Source organism: Sapajus apella, unplaced genomic scaffold (genome assembly GCF_009761245.1).
Source record: "Sapajus apella isolate SASKATOON/1434 unplaced genomic scaffold, GSC_monkey_1.0 scaffold55, whole genome shotgun sequence".
NCBI classification, from domain to species: domain Eukaryota; kingdom Metazoa; phylum Chordata; class Mammalia; order Primates; family Cebidae; genus Sapajus; species Sapajus apella.
In genome coordinates, this window is record NW_022436995.1 from 9,857,086 (window position 1) to 9,876,384 (window position 19,299).

At 41.7% G+C, this 19,299-nt stretch overlaps 2 protein-coding genes across 2 annotated transcripts in view; both read left to right on the plus strand.

The window, feature by feature from the left end:
- SPESP1 (sperm equatorial segment protein 1) overlaps nucleotides 1-3,673 on the plus strand; it is a 16,121-nt gene extending 12,448 nt beyond the window's left edge. Inside the window, exon 2 of the mRNA XM_032244631.1 lies at nucleotides 2,445-3,673. Coding sequence (XP_032100522.1) covers nucleotides 2,445-3,490 — 1,046 coding nt within the window. The 3' untranslated portion in view covers nucleotides 3,491-3,673. The remainder of the gene's footprint in view (nucleotides 1-2,444) is intronic.
- An 11,255-nt stretch (nucleotides 3,674-14,928) lies between these two features.
- Nucleotides 14,929-19,299, plus strand: part of NOX5 (NADPH oxidase 5) — a 28,609-nt gene continuing 24,238 nt past the window's right edge. Inside the window, 3 exon segments of the mRNA XM_032244632.1 lie at nucleotides 14,929-15,080; nucleotides 18,558-18,684; nucleotides 18,686-18,745. Coding sequence (XP_032100523.1) covers nucleotides 15,038-15,080; nucleotides 18,558-18,684; nucleotides 18,686-18,745 — 230 coding nt within the window. The 5' untranslated portion in view covers nucleotides 14,929-15,037.

Sequence of the window (19,299 nt, forward strand, 5' to 3'; positions counted from 1 at the left end):
TGTGTGTGTGTGTGTGTGTGTGTGTGTGTGTGTGTGTGTGTGTGTGTTTAGGGAGTAAAACATTATAAAGTCACCTCTACTGACCAAATGGAGTCCTACTCCCTCTCCTCAGAGGCAACTGCCCATATGGGTTTAGTTTGTTATCATTCCAGTCCATTAAAAAAATCTGCAGTTCACAGACAAAATATGTGATACTATGTGAGTGATTTTTTAAAAGTATTATAAGGATAGCATCAAACTCTACTTTATGTTCTATGCTTTCTTTATCACCTATCATCATCATTTGGATCTTATGAGTATACAAGGCTTTTCTAAGCATTACATAAAATATAGAATTTACTTTTAGAATTAAGATCTCCAGACAAGTGTAGTATCTTTCCACTACCACATTGGCTCATTAAACTGTTCTCATTAAGAATCTTTTAAAATTTAGAAATACGCTTTTAATTTTGATTAAACATCTATCTGGTCTTTCTAAGTTGTAACAGAATAAAGAAGAGAGGAGAAACATGTAAATACAAGGTAATTTTTGAGCACTTTATGCTTACCAAAAAGCTAAATAAAAGTGCCTCCTGAACAGAAAGTTTATTACTTTAGCCTGCAGAGGGATGGTTCAGGTAGGAGTAATACATTAGCGTTTGGTGAAAAGTGACTTCCTTCCCTGGGTTAAATCAATTTGTATACTTGGAAATGGCAAACCTTAAAACTGCACATAGTAAAACATCACGGCACTTAAAATTAAAATACTCTGGTTCAGGAGTATTTTAATACAGTAAACCATTAAATACAGTAAACCATTAAAAGTCACATTTAGTTGAACAGAATTCCAGAATATCTTAATATCTTACTGTCTTTTCTCATTTCTCCACATTAGAAATGAGAGGCTTTACTGCTCAGATGCTGCAAAATAGGAGTATAAATATAACTACTGGGATTTTTTTTGGCTTATCAAAATATTTTATTTTAGGAGATCCCTCAAAAAAAGACCCTCTATATTAGATAGAGGCCCTAACAATACCATGACCTTCTTTTGGTCTTTTCTATATCTTTTCCTTTTTAAATCAAGTAAAACAATTGGATGCTTAAAATAAAACTACTCCCAGAATTCCAGAATATCTTATTATCTTTTCTGTTTTCCACATTGGAAATGAGAGGCTTTACTGCTCAGATGCTACAAAATAGGAGTATAAATAGAACTACCATTTTTTAAATTTTGCTTATCAAAATATTTTATTTTAGGAGACCCCTCAAAAAAAGACCCTCCACATTAGATGCCCCAACAATACCCTTGGCCTTTTTTTGGTGTTTTCTGTATTTTTTTCTTTTTAAATCAACTAAAACAATTTGATGCTTAAAATAAAAGACAGGAAATATTTCCTGATCAAACTTTAGTCAAGAATATATATATATATATTTTTGATGCAGGAGCGGGTGAGGAGAAGGAAGGTGCAGCCAGTGGTTCACGAAATAGAACTACCATTCTGTTGTTAAGAGTGAAATGTTGATGAATTAGACCAGGAATTGGCAAACTTTTTCTGTAAAGGGTCAGATAGTATTTTTAGCTTTGCAGGCCTTATGGTCTCTTATGGCTACTGTACTGTTGCAGGCAAAATCACCTATAGATAATACATAAACAAATGGACAAGACTAATTGGATTCCAATAAAATGTTACTTAGTTAGATCTTTGTTGGGTTTAAGGCAGTAGTACACTGGTAAATATTTAAAACTGGCTTTTGAGAGAGGGGAGGAAACTCTGATTTGTAGCATTTGCTCATTTACATGGCGTAGATACTCTCACCATGGTTGATTTCAAACTGTCAAGTTGACATCACTGAGCAGGGAGGTAGAGATGCAGAATAGCACACCATCATATTGCATTTTCATCATACAGATACATTAGATGTAAATAACCTCACCAGCAGAGAAAATAGTGAAATAATTAGAAAGCGATGAGTTTGGGGTATTTATTACATTTGTTTTTAATATAATTTATTTGTAAATGTAAATAAATTAATTTTTAAAAATGTCTATGTATAACATCTGGCTCGCAAAATTCATAAAAAATCTAACAATGGGCTCTAGTGAACCAGTATAAGCCTACTCCAGCACACCATTGTGTCAGAGGACATAATCAAGAATTTGGATTTAATAAGTTGCCTGTTGAATCATAAATAAAATCAGAATGAAAGCAAAAATGTAGAGAGAATGGTGTTAATATGCAACTTTTGCAATAATCTTACCCAACTGTTTTAATAAGAACCTGAAGAAATAATTTTGTTTATTTAAGTGAAAGTTAACTGTGTCAAAAGTGCTTTGCTTATTGGTTCTTTATTTCAATTTTTAAGTGATAGCATATGAAATAAATTTTGGTCAGTAGTTCTGTCAATGTGTCATATATAATAATAAATGTTACTTATTATTTATTTGATTTTTTTCCCTTAAGGCATAACTATGACACCTGATGAAGAGCAAAACTTGAATCATTATATACAAGCTTTAGAGAACCTGATACTAAGTGTTCCCACTAGGGAGCCAGGTCGTGAGAAAAAATCTAATTCTCCAAAACATGTTTATTCTGTAAGATCGAAGGGATCAAAATTTAAGGAGATAATTACACATGGAGACACTTCAACTGAGAATGATGGTTTAATCAATCCTATGGGTGAAGAAACTACTACTTTCCCTACTAGAGGCTTCACACCAGAAACAGGAAGGAAAAAACACATGGAAAGTACCCCATTCTGGTCGATCAAACCAAACAATGTTTCCATTGTTTTACGCACAGAGGAACCTTATATTGAAAATGAAGAGCCAGAGCCAGAGCCAGAGCCGGAGCCAACTGCCAGACAAACTAAGGCACCAAAAACATTGCCAGTTGTTACTGAATCGTCTACAAGTCCATATTTCACCTCATGCGAATCACCTGTCACCTCTTTTTATAGGAGCACGGGAATTGAGATGTCTACAGAATCAGAAGATGTTCCTCAGCTCTCTGGTGAAACTGCAGTAGAAAAACCGGAAGAACCAACATTTGGAAGACACCCACAGAGTTGGAATAATGATGACATTTTGAAAAAAATTTTAGATATTAATTCACGAGTGCAACAGGCACTTAGTGACACCAGCAAACCAGAATATAGAGAAGATATTCAAGCCTCTAAAGATTACCTAAAACGAAGCCTTGCTCTAGCAGCAGCAGCAGAACATAAATTAAAAACAATGTATAAATCCCAGTTATTGTCACTAGGACAAACGAGTAATAAAATTGATGACATTGAAACTGTTATTAACATGCTGTATAATTCTAGATTTAAGCTCTATGAATATTTAGATATTAAATGTGTTCCACCGGAGATGAGAGAAAAAGCTGCTACAGTATTCAATACATTAAAAAATATATTATGTGTAGATCAAGGGGAGACTCAAAGTCTTATTAAAAAGTTATTAAACAATAATATAAAAATTTTAAACCTACTTGATATTCCATGACAAAGTTGATTTAAACAAACTGCATTTTTTCCACAGGAGAAATAAGCATATTAGTAATTTCAAAATTTGTATAAAAATATTTTCTATTGTAGTTCAATGTGACAACATCTTTATGTGTCATGTGTTATGAACAATTTTCATATGCACTAAAAACCTAATTTAAAATAAAATTTTGGTTCAGGAGTTTGTAGTTTTTTCTCATTAATTTTAAATGTTGTGAAGATCTTTAAAATGTTTAAGCTTTGATTTTACTCGAATAGATTAAATTTACTCATTTTATAAGTTAAGAGACTGTGATCTCTATAACTAGTTTCAAATAATTGTATATACATAAAGTATAAAATTTTGGATTGTGTGGTCTTTATTTTTTTTCAGATAATCTGAGTTTTCTGTCTTTTTTTTCTTTCTTTTTTTGAGATGGAGTCTCACTGTGTCATGCATGCTGGAGGGCAGTGATACAATCTTGGCTCACTGCCACCTCTGCCTCCTGGGTTCAGGCGATTCTCCTGCTTCAGCCTCCTGAGTAGCTGGGATTACAGGTGCCTGCCACCATGCCTGGCTAATTTTTATATTTTTAGTAGAGACAGGGTTTCGCCATGTTGGCCAGGCTAGTCTCCAACTCCTGACCTCAGGCAATCTGCCCACCTCAGCCTCCCAAAGTTCTGGGATTACGGGCATGAACCAGTGTGCCCAGCGAGTTTTCTATCTTAATAGTGTAACTTGGGGCTTGTATCTAAACTTTTATTTGAATATAGTTGTGCCTCCTTTGAACTTTAGATAATATATTAAGACACAAACTTATTCTTTTGTCATTAAGTACTTTTGGACTTCTCACTTCTTCTCCTTGTGTACATACACATTGAAGCTTTGCAAATCTTTTGTCAGAGAGTATGACTGACACCATTAAGGTTAATTGTGTAATATTATAATTTTGGTTCAGGTAATTCTGTTTATGATTTGACCAGTATTCAAACACATTTATTTATCAAGATATTCATAGTTTGATAAAGATTTATTGACCTTTTACTATGTGCAAGACATGATAGATGTTAGGCTTTGGGGATACAAAAATAAGACCTACTTTCTTTTCTCTTTGAGATTATATTATAGCAGGAAAGATAGGCATTAAACAAATAATTTCAAAAATTTTAAAATTTCAGTTGTGATAAGCTGTTATGAAGGTGTGAGATATTTGACCTCAGACCAAGAACAATGGGAAAGTTACCCCAAGAAAGTGGCAGTTAAGGTCTAGTCTGAAAGATCAGGGTGTGCGTAAGGAGAAAGTGAGCATTCCAGACAGAGGGAACAGCAGGTATGAATACTGTTGTAACACTGGAGTTAAAAATAAGGAGAAGTTCAGGAAGTACCTGGAGTGTAGAAAGGCAAGGAGGAGCATCACAAGATGGATCGGGTGACATATACACCAGGTCAGAATAGATCCTGTGGCGCTTTCAGTGCATTATTGAATATTTTAGCCATTACCCTATGATCAATGAGAAGCCATTAGTAGATTTTGAGCAGAAAGGATGGATATGATCAAATTAGCATTAAAAAAGAAAACCCACTCGCTACAGTTTTGAAAGTGGACAAAAGTAGAAGTGCACTGTGCACAAGCCAAATGTTGCTTGAAGTAGGTGGAAAGAAGTGGCAATTAAGAGGGAGAATCAGGCTAGGCACAGTGGCTCATGCCTGTAATCCCAGCACTTTGGGAGACCAAGGTGGGCAGATCACCTAAGGTCAGGAGTTCAAAACCAGCCTGGCCAACATGGTGAAACCCTGTCTCTACTAAAAATGCAAAAATTAGTAGGAGACATGGTGGTGGGCACCTGTAACCCTGCCTGGCTGGAAAATTGCTTGAACCCAGGAGGCGGAGGTTGCAATGAGCCGAGATTGTACCACTGCACTCCAGCCTGGGAGACAGAGCAAGACTCTGTCTTAAGGGGAAAAAAAAAAAGCAAGGGGATCCAAGATGGCCAAATAGGAACAGCTCTGGAGTGCAGTCTCCAGCCAGAACAACAAAGAGGGTGAGTGATCACCACATTTCCAAATGAGTTATTACTGCCCACAGACCAGGAGATTCCCAGGCTGAAAAGCGCCATGTTTCCAAGCCGAGTTTCCAGCATGGCTGTTTCAGCTGGCGCAGTGGGTCTTCACACAAAAACTCACACAAATCTGGGTGGCTGTTTCAAATGGCACTTGGAATGCCTGGGAGACAGAGCTACCCATTCAACCGAAAAAAATGGAGCTGAAACAGGGAGGCAGGTGATCTGGCTTGGCAGGTCCCACCCCCACAAAGACCAGCAACCTGAAATGCTTTGGATTGAGACTTTAACAGCAAGCACAGCTGGACCCAGGGTGGTCCACCTCTGTGGGGGGAAGGGCGTGTCCACCATTACCAAGGCAGTCCACCACTACTGAGGCAGTCTGCCATTTCCGAGGCAGTCTGCCATTACCAAGGCAATCCGCCATTACTGAGGCAGACCATCATTACCGAGGCAGTTCTAACTATATAGACAAAACCACAAGGAAGTTCACACAGCAGCTGGGCAGAACCCACGGCAGCTCAGCAACGCCTCTGCTGGCAGACTATGATTAGGCCATCTACTTGCTGGGCAGGGCATCTCTGAAAAAAGGCAGCAGCACATCAGGAACTTATAAATAAAGCCCCACCTTCCCAGGACAGAGCACCTGGGAAAAAAGGCAGTTATGAGTTCCACTGCAGCAGACTTAAACATACTTGCACAGCAGCTCTGAACAGAACAATGGAGCTCACAGCTCAGCACTTGAGCTCCTATAAAGGGACAGACTGTCTCCTCAAGCAGCTCCCAGACCCCTGTATATCCAAAGAGACACCTCATAAAGGAGAGCTCAGGCTGACAGCTGATGGGTATCCTTCTGGGACAAAGATAACAGGAGAAGAAACTGGCAGCAACCCTTACTGTTCTGCAGCTGCCACAAGTGATCCCCAGGCAAGCAGGGTCTGGAGTGGACCTCCAGTAGTCCTACAGCAGAGGTGCCTGACTGTTAGAAGGGAAACTGAAAAGCAGAAAGAAGTAACTTCATCATAAAAAAGAGGACATCCACTCAGAGACCCCATCCGGAAGTCACCAAATACAAAGACCACAGGTAGATAAATCCACAAAGATGGAAAGAAACCAGCGCAAAAAGGATGAAAACACCCAAAACCAGAATGCCTCTCCTCCTCTAAGGGATCACAACTCCTCACCAGCAAGGAAACAAAGCTGGATGGAGAATGAGTCTGATGAATTGACAGAAACAGGCTTCAGAAGGTGGGTAATAACAAACTTTTCTGAGCTAAAAGAACATGTTCTAACTCAATACAAAGAAACTAAGAACCTTGAAAAAAGGTTTGACAAAATGCTAACTGGAATAAACAGCTTAGAGAAGAATATAAATGACGTGATGGAGCTGAAAAACACAACATGAGAACTTCGCAAAGCATACGCAAATTTCAATGGCCAAATTGACCAAGCACAAGAAAGCATATCAGAGATTGAAGATCAACTCAATGAAATAAAATGAGAAAGCAAGATTAGAGAAGAGTGAAAAGACATGAAAAAAGCCTCCAAGAAATATGGGATTATGTGAAAAGATCTGATCTACATTTGATGGGTGTACCTGAATGTGATGGAGAGAATGAATCCAAGCTGGAAAACACTCTTCAGGATATTATCCAGGAGAACTTCCCCAAACTAACAAAGCAGGCCAATATTCAAGTCCAGGAAATACAGAAAACACCACAAAGATATTCCTCAAGAAGAGCAACCCCAAGGTACATAATTGTCAGATTCACCAGGGTTGAAATGAAGGAAAAAATGCTAAAGGCAGCCAGAGAGAAAGGTCAGGTTACTGACAAAGGGAAGCCCATCAGACTCACAGTGAATCTCTTGGCAGAATCCCTACAAGCCAAAATAGAGTGAGGGCTGATATTCAATATCCTTAAAGCAAAGAACTTTCAACCTAGAATTTTATATTCAGCCAAACTGAGCTTCATAAGTGAAGGAGAAATAAAATCCTTTACAAACAAGCAATTGCTGAGAGATTTTGTCACCACCAGGCCTGCCTTACAAGAGCTCCTGAAAGAAACACTAAACATAGAAAGGAACAACCAGTACCAGCCACTCCAAAAATGTACCAAATGGTAAAAAGCATCAACACGATGAAAAAACTGCATCAACTAATGGGCAAAACAACCAGCTAGCATCAAAATGGCAGGGTCAAATTCACACATAACAATATTAACTTTAAATGTCAATGGGCTAAATGCCCCAATCAAAAGACACAGACTGGCAAATTGGATAAAACGTCAAAACCCATAGGTGTGCTGTATCTAGGAAACCCATCTCACATGCAGGGATACACATAGGCTCAAAATCAAGGGATGGAGGAAGATTTACCAAGCAAATTGAGAGCAAAAGAAAGCAGGAGTTGCAATCCTAGTCTCTGATAAAATAGACTCTAAACCAACAAAAATCCAAAGAGACAAAGAAGGGCATTACATAATGGTAAAAGGATCAATGCAACAAGAGCTAACGATCCTAAATATATATGCACCAAATACAGGAGCACCCAGATACATAAAGCAAGTTCTTAATGACCTACAAAGAGACTTAGACTCCCACACAATAATAGCAGGAGACTTTAACACTCCACTGTCACTATTAGATCATTGAGACCGAAAATTAACAAGGATATTCAGGACTTGAACTCAGATCTGGACCAAGCAAACCTAATAGACATCTACAGAGCTCTCCACCCCAAATCCACAGAATATACATTCTTCTCAGCACCACATCACACCTACTCTAAAATTGGCCACATAATTGCAAGTAAATCACTCCTCAGCAAATGCAAAAGAATGGAAATCATAACAAACAGTCTCTCAGACCACAGTGCAATCAAATTAGAACTCAGGATTCAGACCCACACAACTTCATGGAAACTGAACAACTGGCTCTTGAATATTGACTGGATAAACAATGAAATGAAGGCAAAAATAAAAATGTTCTTCGAAACTAGTGAGAACGAAGACACAACGTACCAGAATCTCTGGGACACATTTAAAGCAGTGTCTAGAGGAAAATTTAGAGCAATAAATGCCCATATGAGAAGCAAGGAAAGATCTAAAATTGATACCCTGTCATCAAAATTGAAAGAGCTAGAGGAGCAAGATCAAAACATCTCAAAAGCTAGCAGAAGACAAGAAATAACTAAGATCAGAGTAGAACTGAAGGAGAAAGAGACACAAAAAAATCTTCAAAAAATCAATAAATCCAGGAGCTGGTTTTTAGAAAAGATCAACAAAATAGGCAGACCACTAGCCAGATTAATAAAAAATAAAGGAGAGAAGAATCAAATAGATGTAATAAAAAATGATAAGGGGGGGATATCACCACTGATTCCACAGAAATACAAACTACCATCAGAGATTACTACAAACAACTCTATGCACATAAACCAGTAAACCTGGAAGAAATGGGTAAATTCCTGGACACTTGCACCCTCCCAAGCCTACACCAGGAAGAAGTCAAAACCCTGAATAGACCAATAACAAGGGCTGAAGTTGAGGCAGCAATTAATAGCCTACCAACCAAAAAAAGCCCAGGTCCAGATGGGTTCACAACCGAATTCTACCTGGCATACAAAGAGGAGCTGGTACCACTCCTTCTGAAACTATTCAAAGCAATCCAAAAAGAGGGAATCCTTCCCAAATCATTTTATGAGACCAACGTCATCCTGATGCCAAAACCTGGAAGAGGCTCAACAAAAAAGAAAACTTCAGGCCAATATCCATGATGAATGTAGATGCAAAAATATTCAGTAAAATACTGGCAAACCAATTGCAACAGCACATCAAAAAGCTTATCCATCATGATCGAGTGGGCTTCATCCCAGGTATGCAAGGCTGGTTCAACCTACAGAGGTCTATAAATGTAATCCACCATATAAACAGAACCAAAGACAAAAACCACATGATTATCTCAATAGATGCAGAGAAGGCCTTCAACAAAATTCAACAGCCCTTTATGCTAAAAACTCTCAATAAACTAGGTATAGACAGAACGTATCTCAAAATAATAAAAGCTATTTATGACAAACCCACAGCCAATATCATACTGAATGGGCAAAAACTGGAAGCATTCCCTTTGAAATCTGGCACTAGACAAGGATGCCCTCTCTCACCACTCCTATTCAATACAGTATTGGAAGTTCTAGCCAGAGCAGTGAGGCAAGAAAAAGAAATAAAGGGTATTCAATTAGGAAGGGAGGAAGTCAAATTGTCTCTATTTGCAGATGACATGATTGTATATTTAGAAGACCCTGTTGTCTCAGCACAAAATCTCCTTAAACTGATAAGCAACTTCAGCAAAGTCTCAGGATGGAAAACCAATGTGCAGATCACAAGCGTTCCTATACACCAATAACAGACTTAAAGAGAGCCAAATCAGGAATGAACTGGCATTAACACTTGAGACAAAGAGAATAAAATACCTAGGAATACAACTAACAAAGGATGTAAAGGACCTCTTCAAGGAGAACTACAAACCACTGCTCAAGGAAATAAGAGAGAACACAAACAGATGAAAAAACTTTCCATGCTTACGGTTAGGAAGAATGAATATTGTGAAAATGGCCATACTGCCCAAAGTAATTTATAGATTCAACGCTATCCCCATCAATAAATGTTTAAAAAACGGTGTTGGGAAAACTGGCTAGCCCTGTGCAGAAAGCAGAAAGTGGACCCCTTCCTGACACCTTACACTAAAATTAACTCCAGATGGATTAAAGACTTAAACATAAGACCTAACACCATAAAAACCCTAGAAGAAAATCTAGGCAAAACCATTCAGGACATGGGTGTAGGCAAGGACTTCATGACCAAAACACCAAAAGCATTGACAACAAAAGCCAAAATAGACAAATGGGACCTAATCAAATTCCACAGCTTCTGCACAGCAAAAGAAACAATCATTAGAGTGAATCGGCAACCAACAGAATGGGAAAAGATTTTTGCAATCTACCCATCTGACAAAGGGCTAATATCCAGAATTTACAAAGAACTAAAACAGATTTACAAGAAAAAAACTGACAAGCCCATTCAAAAGTGGGCAAAGGATATGAACAGATACTTTACAAAAGAAGACATACATGAGGCCAACAAACATATGAAAAAATGCTCATCATCACTGGTCATCAGAGCAATGCAAATCAAAACAACATTGAGATACCATCTCACGCCAGTTAGAATGGCAATCATTAAAAAATCTGGAGACAACAGATGCTGGAGAGGATGTGGAGAAATAGGAACACTTTTACACTGTTGGTGGGAGTGTCAATTAGTTCAACCATTGTGGAAGACATTGTGGCAATTCCTCAAGAACCTAGAAACAGAAATTCCATTTGACCCAGCAATCCCATTACTGGGTATATATCTAAAGGATTTTTCTTTATAAATTACCCAGCCTCAGGCACTTCTTTATAGCGATGCAAGAATGAACTAATACAATATGGTAAGAGCATGTTTAGCTGTGCAAGAGGTCTTCCAAAGCAGCTGTTCCATTTTTGCATTTCTACCAAATAAATGAGAGTTTGTTACTTCACATCCTCACCAGCATTTAATGTTGTTAGTAATCTGCATTTGGGCCATTCTAGTAGGCGTTTAGTGATTGATATTGTTATGACCTATTGCTTTTAAACTAAATTTATTTTGTGATACAGTTTCACATGTCTTATAGTTGTAAAAAATAATGCAGACAGATCTAGTTAAGTGTACTCTTTCCCCATTTCATCCAAATGGTAGTATTTAGAGTACAATATAACAGCCAAAATATAGATATTGGTACAAGATACAGAACATCACCATCATCATAAAAATGATGTTGCCGCTTTCTTGCTACACCACTTCCCCACTTCCTGTCTAACCACTGGTAATCACTATTCTGTTCTCCATTTCCATAATTTTGTCATTTCAAGAATGCCACATGAATTGCATCATATAGTACATAATCTTTTGGGATTGATTTTTTTTTCCACTTAGCTTAATTCTCTGGAGATTTATCAAGGTTTTTGCATGTATCAATTCATTCCTTGTTACTGCTGAGTGGTACTCTGTAGTTTAACCATTTACCTGTTTAAGAATGTATGGGTTGTTTCTGTATCTTGGCTATTAGAAAAGAAAAGCTGCATAAACACCGATTTACAGGTGTTTGTGTGAACATAAGTTTTCGTTTCTCTGGGATAAATGCCCAGGAGTGCCATTGTTGTGTTGTATGGCAGTTGCATATTCAGTTTTATAAGAAACTGCCCACTCTTTTCCAGAGTGGCTGTACCATTTAACATAATCACCAGCAATGTATGAGTTTCTGTGAAACCTCACCAGTATTTGGTGTTATCACTATCATTTAACATGTATTTATTTTCAGGTGTACAATTCAATGGTTTTTAGTGTATTCACAAAGTTGCATGACCATCATATCGAATTCCAGAACATTTCATCACCTCTCCAAACAACTCTTTAGCCATTAGCAATTACTCCCCTTTCCTTTGTCTTCCAGCCTCTGGCAACGACTGGTAATAATGTTCTGTCTCTATGGATTTACCTTTTCCAGACATTTAATGTAATGCAATCATACAATATGTATTCTTTTATGACTGGCTTCTTTCACTTAGCATAATATTTTCAAAGTTCATCTGTAGTGTAGCATATGTCTACTATTTATGTAGATATGATTACTTTTTATGACTAATATTTCATTGAATAGATATTCATTTTGTATATGAATTCATCAGTTGATGGGCATTTGAGTTGTTCGCACTTTTTGGCTATTAGGAATAATGTGGCTGTGAACATTTATGAACACATTTTGTGTGGACACGTATTTTATATCAAGATGTGGAAATTCTGGGTCATATGGTAACGTTCTGTGTAACTTTTTCAGGAACTACCCAACTGTTTTCCAAAGGGGCTGAATCACTTCACATTCCTACTAGCAATGTATGATGGGTTCAGTTTTCCACGTCCTCCCTGATATTTGTCATCTTCTGTCTTTTTTATTACTGTCTATCATAGGACAGACAGCCCAGCTGTAAGGGCTTTAGACAGCCAATACCCTGGTGACATCATAAAAGACAACCTGGGCCTGGAGAGTTAAGACCTGAGGGCTGAATCCTGGCTTGGTCGGTCTTGTGCTACAAGCATTTAAGCAGAGCGTGGAGGCTTTGGGGCAGAACGAAAGGAGACACTGGACTTGAATTTGAAGTCTCTGTCTCCAACTTGCTGAATACATTTAGTTAAGTTACTTAACTGGATCTGTGACTATTTCTTCTCTGCAAAATGTCCTGGCCCACCAGGCTGTCAGAGAGACCAAAGGAAGTAGTGATGGTGGGAAATATTTGGAAAGCAGTAAAGATCTGCATAAATGCAAGGTGGAAAAGTCACTGCTATCGTGGTGTGAATGCAGTCACAGCACGCCATTCTCTGACCAATCCCCACAGTCCATCTCACTGGGGCCCCGTCATTTCAGAACCTAAAGAGAAGCAAGCCTGGGCCAGTCACCCCTGGATAAGAAGAAGAGACTGAGGCTTAGGGAGGAGGAGAGACGGCTGTGGGAAGCTCTAATCCACAGCCAGAGCTGATCGACCTGATTCAACTCATAGAGGCCCAGGGCCCTAGTCAGAGCAAGGCGGAGGCCCTGGGACCACCATGAGACCTCACAAGCCCATAAACCCTTTCCTTTGCCTCCCAGCACTGTGAGTGGCTCCGGTGGGTGACTCAGCAGTTTAAGACCATTGCAGGAGAAGATGGGGAGATCAGCCTGCAAGAATTCAAAACAGCTTTGTGTGTGAAAGAGGCAGGTGTTGGCCCACGGTGGAAGCCCTGCATTGATGGTTATGTGCCCTGGTTCTCAGGGCATAGCCCTTACAAGGAGGGAAAGGGAGCTCCCTGGGGTGCCCGAGGTCTCCACCTTGTAGCAGAGCTGGTGAGCTGTTTCTAGCACGCTCCCATTCCTCTTAGTAGCTATGGCCTCCTGGGGTCTTCGAAAAAACACATGAAGTTGTAAATCAGTAGCTTGTCAAATCTTAAGCAATATGATTAACCCCCATTACCACTAGGTTTATGGGCAGAGCTGATGCTCTGACTTAGGCTTCCTTCGGAGATAAGCTTGTTAATGGTCTACACCTGTTAACACGCTGTCTGCTGTGACACACGGTTCCCAGTCCTCTGGGCCCCACAGCGACCCTGCCCACCCCACACAGCCTGCATGCCCTGACCCACAGAGGAGACATCAGCGGAGACGAGAGGACTGGAACCTGAAACGCCAGCCTCTCCCAGCTGTCCTCGGGACTGGCATCGAATGCTGTCCTAGTCCTTGACAGACACTAGCTAATAAGCATCTGAATGTCCTGCTTGAATCGGAAGGACCCTCCCCTGCTGCTCCTGGGGATACTGCTCAGAACCCTAACTCCACGCCTCCTCTCACAACAAACATGGGGAAGGAAAAAAATCCCATTCTCCCTAATGAGATTGTCCCATCCAAATGGGAGGCTATAAAACATCTTAAGACAAAGAGCATTCGGGAGGGTAGAGTGGTAAAGGTACTACCCAGGGATCCTGGAGACGAAGAAGAAAGCCCAGGGAGGGTTATCAGTCTACGGCGGACTTCAGCCTATACCTCATACTAGTGAGCCCCTCATGGTTTTATTAAGTCAGACACTATAGCCCCACAGGGTCCTTCCCTTGCCGTGAGGGGAGCCTCCCAGGACACAGCATCTCTAGGACACTCATCCAATCCTGTCTTCTTAATTTCTGTGCTCCCAGTGTCTAACACCAGGCCTGGCAGGTAAAGGCTACACAGCGCAAGACTGCTCAGTGAATGAATGAATGAATTGGTGATTAAGAACAAGACTGAAGTATAAAACATAGGCAGCCTTACAAACAAACTAAAGAAAGGGCTTGGACCTTCCAGTGGAATCTGTAAGTCCTTCCCAGATTCACTCATCCCTTGGGCTCGCCCCAAGTGGAGTGATACAGGGCTGGAAGGAGCCCACAGGAGGACCCCCTGTCTGACCCTTTCCCATGTTGGTTAAGGAACCACCCAGAGGCCTGGACTGCAAGGCTGATGGGGGTGATTGTATGTAGGGGGCAGACAGCCCATGCAAATTACAAAGCCCAGTGTCAGAAGGGGGCCTGAAGCCCAAACCAAGCCCATGCTCACTGCAGGGATCAGAGCAGGTCTTCCACTGAGCAGATCACAATGGGTGTTCAGGCACCTGAGTCCTGCCTGAATACTGCCACCCCGTGGTGCACCCCCTTGCCACCCCTTGCTACCTTCCCACACACAGGAAGACAGTGAACAAATTCGAAGCCCAGGCCCTGCGGCCACAGTTGTGCCTGTCTTCCACCCTCCTCGCCGACTGTCCTTCTTTGCAGAGAGATTCTTTGCCCTATTTTACTCCGATGGAAGTGGCACCATCACCCTCCAGGAGCTGCAGGACGCACTGACCCTGCTCATCTGCAGCAGCCCCATGGACAAACTCAAATTCCTCTTCCAGGTGTATGACATCGATGGTAAGGGCTCTTCCTGGGTGTGGGCTGGGGTGGGGAGAGCAGTGGGGGGCCTCAGTGAGAACCGGCCATTTCACCTCGTTAGGCCTGGAGGTGCCACCCGGGCCTGCCATGCCCAGCCTGGGACTGGTTTCTCCAGGTGAGGCTGACACTTCATTCCCTCACATCTCTTCCCCCATCCCTGTCCCTCTGTCTGATCCCTGCCCGCTTTCTGGGGCAGCGGGAGAAAAGGGGGACTCTGGCACAGGAGACAAATGCCTTCTATTCAACTTACCAGAGGCCAGAACCTTCTTTTGTTCTTTTTTATGTTTGAAAAAAAAAAAAATCTCTCTTGCTTTTTCCTTTTCATCATAATATAAGCTCACTATGAACATTTTAGACAGTACAGAGTGGTATAAAGAACACAAAAATCCCCCATAACATTTTGCTATGTCGCCTTCTAACTGGTTGCACATACACACTCCACTCAGCTTTTTTCTTTTTAACAAAATGGGATTATATTATATGTACTGCGATTTTTCACTTTTAAAACGTCAACATTTTGAAATGTAAAAATATATTGCTTTACAGTATCATCTTTATTGTGGTAAAATATAAAAATTGCCATCTTTTTTTTTTTTTTTCTTTTTTTGAGACTGAGTCTTGTTCTGTAGCCCTTAGGCTGGAGTGCAATGGCGCAATCTCTGCTCACTGCAACCTCCGCCTCCTGGGTTCCAGCGATTCTCCTGCCTCAGCCTCCTGAGTAGCTGGTATTACAGGAGTGTGCCACCAGGCCTGGCTAATTTTTATTTTTAGTAGAGATGGGGTTTTGCTGTGTTGGCCTGGCTGGTCTCAAACTCCTAACTTGAGGTGATCCACCCACCTCAGCCTCCCAAAGTGCTGGAATTACAGGTGTGAGCCACCGCACCCAGCCAAACTGTGCCATCTTAACCATTTTTAAGCATACAGTTCAATGGCATTAAACACATTCACATTCCTGTGCAACATCACCACCCTCTATCTGCAGAAGCTTTTCGTCCTTCCACTGAAACTCTGTGCCCACTGAACACTGATCCCCCATTCCTCCTCCCCTAGTCCCTGGCCACCACCATTCTATGAATACTTTCTCTCTCTAAGAATCTGATTTCTCGAGGCACCTCATCTAAGTGGGATTATACAATATTTGTCATTTTGTATATGGCTTATGTAACTTGAGTGTCTTCAAGCTTCATCTGTGTCATAGCAAGTGACAGAATTTTATGCCTTTTTAAGGCTGTATAATATTCCATTGTGGGTATGTGCCATATTTTGTTTATCCACTCACCAATTAGTGGACATTTGAGCTGTTTCTACCTTTTAACTATTGTGATCAATGCTGCTATGAACATTGGTGCACAAATATCTGAGTCCCTGCTTTCAGTTCTTCTGGGTATATATCAAGAAGGTGAATGCTGGATGACATGGTAATTCTATTTTAATTTTCTGAGGAACTGCCATACTGTTTTCCACAGTGGCTGCATTATTTTACATTCCTACCAGTAATGTGCTCCAAGTTCTCCACATTCTTGCTAACACTTGTTATTTTCTGCCTTTTTTTTTTTTTTTTTTTTTGAGATGGAATCTTGTTCTGTCACCCAGGCTGGAGTGCAGTGGTACAATCTTGGCTCATCACAGCCTCCGCCTCCCAGGTTCAAGCAACTCTCCTGCCTCAGCCTCCTAAGTAGCTGGGACTACAGGTGCCCACCACCACGTCCAGCTAATTTTTATATTTTTAGTAGAGATGGGGTTTCACCATGTTAGCTGGGCTGGTCCCAAATTCCTGACCTCAGGTGATCTGCCTGCCTTGGACCCCCAAAGTGCTGGGATCACAGATGTGAGCCACTGTGCCCAGCTTTATATTCTGCTTTTTGATGCTAGCCATCCTAATGGATGTGAAGTGGTGACTCACTGTACTTACGGTGCCATTTTTAGTGGCTGCATTATACTCCACTGCGTGTGTCATACAGCACAGACTCTAAGGACAAGTTACCTAAGTTCAAATCTCAGTGCCATCACTTATGTGAACTTAGGCAAGTTGCTTAACTTCTCTGTACCTCAATTTATTTATCAAATGGGAGTTATGATAATAATTGTTCATACTCATAGGGTTGAAATGAAGGTTAAATTAGTTAACTTATGAGCAATGGGAGCCATCACAGGGTGTTGAGCAAGGGATTCACAGGGATGGACCTGCATTCTGAAAAGTTTTTCTTCAGCAATGTTCACTTTGCTGCCCTGGTGCAGGAGGGCAGAAAACAGGTAGCTGGCTTCACCCAGCAATGGGATTTTCTGAGAGTCAGTGGAATCAAAGGTCAGAGGGACACGGAAGGGGAATGTGTGCATGAGGATTGTGAAGGAGAACCCTGGATTTGAAATTGGCCAACAGAGAGATGAAGGCAGATAGAAGAGGCCGTGAAGGGGCCAGGGAGGGACTGGTCCTCCAGATGAGTACAGAAACCTGCTGCCATCGTGGCTCTTGACTAGGAAAGCAGAACAGGAGGTGCATGGAGCTGCGACTGGGGAGTAGTATAACATACTCTAATAGATTCTGCATCGTAATGGGATTACGGACTTCAGCTTGGGCCGGAATGATGATCACAACACCAGTGAGAATTTCCATTTATATGCAACGGCCTTCTTCCAGATACTGCATGTGGTGTTTTGCAATTATCTAGTGTCCTTGAACCAGTTCTGAGAGGGAAGAATGATTCCTCTCATTTTAGAGATGAGCAAAGTGAGGTCCATGACCCCATCGGACTTAGAACCCACTACCGCAGAGTAAAGGAGAGGCAGGAGCAGGGTGCCACACTGGGTGTGTCCATATCCAAAGCAGGCCAAGAAGTCATTAATTATGGACTCTGCTGCTCAGGAAGAGTAAGATACATACAGAAAAATCTCATCTCTGTTGGTAGTTTTGGCTTCCTTATCCCATCATTTCCCACCACCCATGTTTACTTCAGGCCACACCACTGGGCTGGAATGCCCAGCTGTGGCCCTCTGAAGACAGCAGGATAAACACTGCATCTGCTCCAAGTTGAACAACAAGGCACACTCCCTCAGCACGAACCCGCATGCAGTGTACCTCTGGATAATTGAGACTCTGGGCACACAGCCCCTTACAGATTAAGTAAGCAGAAGTATTTTTCTGGGCAGTTGGTCTTGGAAGTTGAGCAGTACTTAGGAAGCTACAGACTCTGTAGACAGACGTCCACTGAAGCCAAAGATTATTCTATACCCGTGGGGAGGCATCCATCGCTGTTGAGAAAGGCAGCTGGGCACCGTGGAAGGTTTCTGAGCATGGTTTATACCCCTAAGGAGAACTGATTGGCAAAAAGCCGGAGGTGGGTAAACAGAAGAGGCCCACCGCTTCCTGCAGTGTGTGTGCATGGCAGGGGGCGTCTGCAGGTACAGAGTGGGGTGCTAGGGCAGGCCCCCACTCGGCTTCATCCCTACTCGGGACAGGCAGCGGCTCCATTGACCCCGATGAGGTGCGCACCGTGCTGCAGTCGTGCCTGCGCGAAAGCGCCCTGTCGCTGCCGGACGAGAAGCTGGACCAGCTGATGCCGGCGCTGTTGAGTGGGCAGACACCGACAGCAGCTCCGGGACGAGCTGCGGCGCCTCCCCGGAGTCATGGAGAACCTGACCATCAGGTACGGCCGGGTCTCGGGCATTGGCACCGTCTGCGAGACTCCCGGCCCAAATGTGGCAGGAACTCACGGCGGATCCGCCCCGCCCCTGCTCCTCCCCAGTTCAGCCCCTCTTGGGTGCCCCGCAGGGCAGCTGTCCTCATTGCCTTCATTTCCCGCAGTGTCTCTGCAGAATCCACTCACGGTATGAGGCACCTACTGTGTGCTGAGCACTTTTGCATATACCAGTGCATTTTATAGCAATGCTCATTCTACAAAAGGAAATTACTTCCCCTGAAGTAAGCTGCCTAGGATCACACAAATACTTAACAAAGGTAGTTATTTACGCAATCAATGTTTGAGCAGCTCCTGTGAGCCACACACTGTTCTGAATAATGCAGTGAATGAGGTCCCCCCCCTGCTGGGGCCCCATTCCAGACGGAGAGGCATGTCATTCACACCAATGAACAAACACACAAACTAGAGAAGCACAGAATTAATACGTGCTGTGGAGAAAATAAGAGTGTAAAAACAAGACCCAAGACTCCAGGCTCTGAATGGAGCCGGTTTTGTAGTTA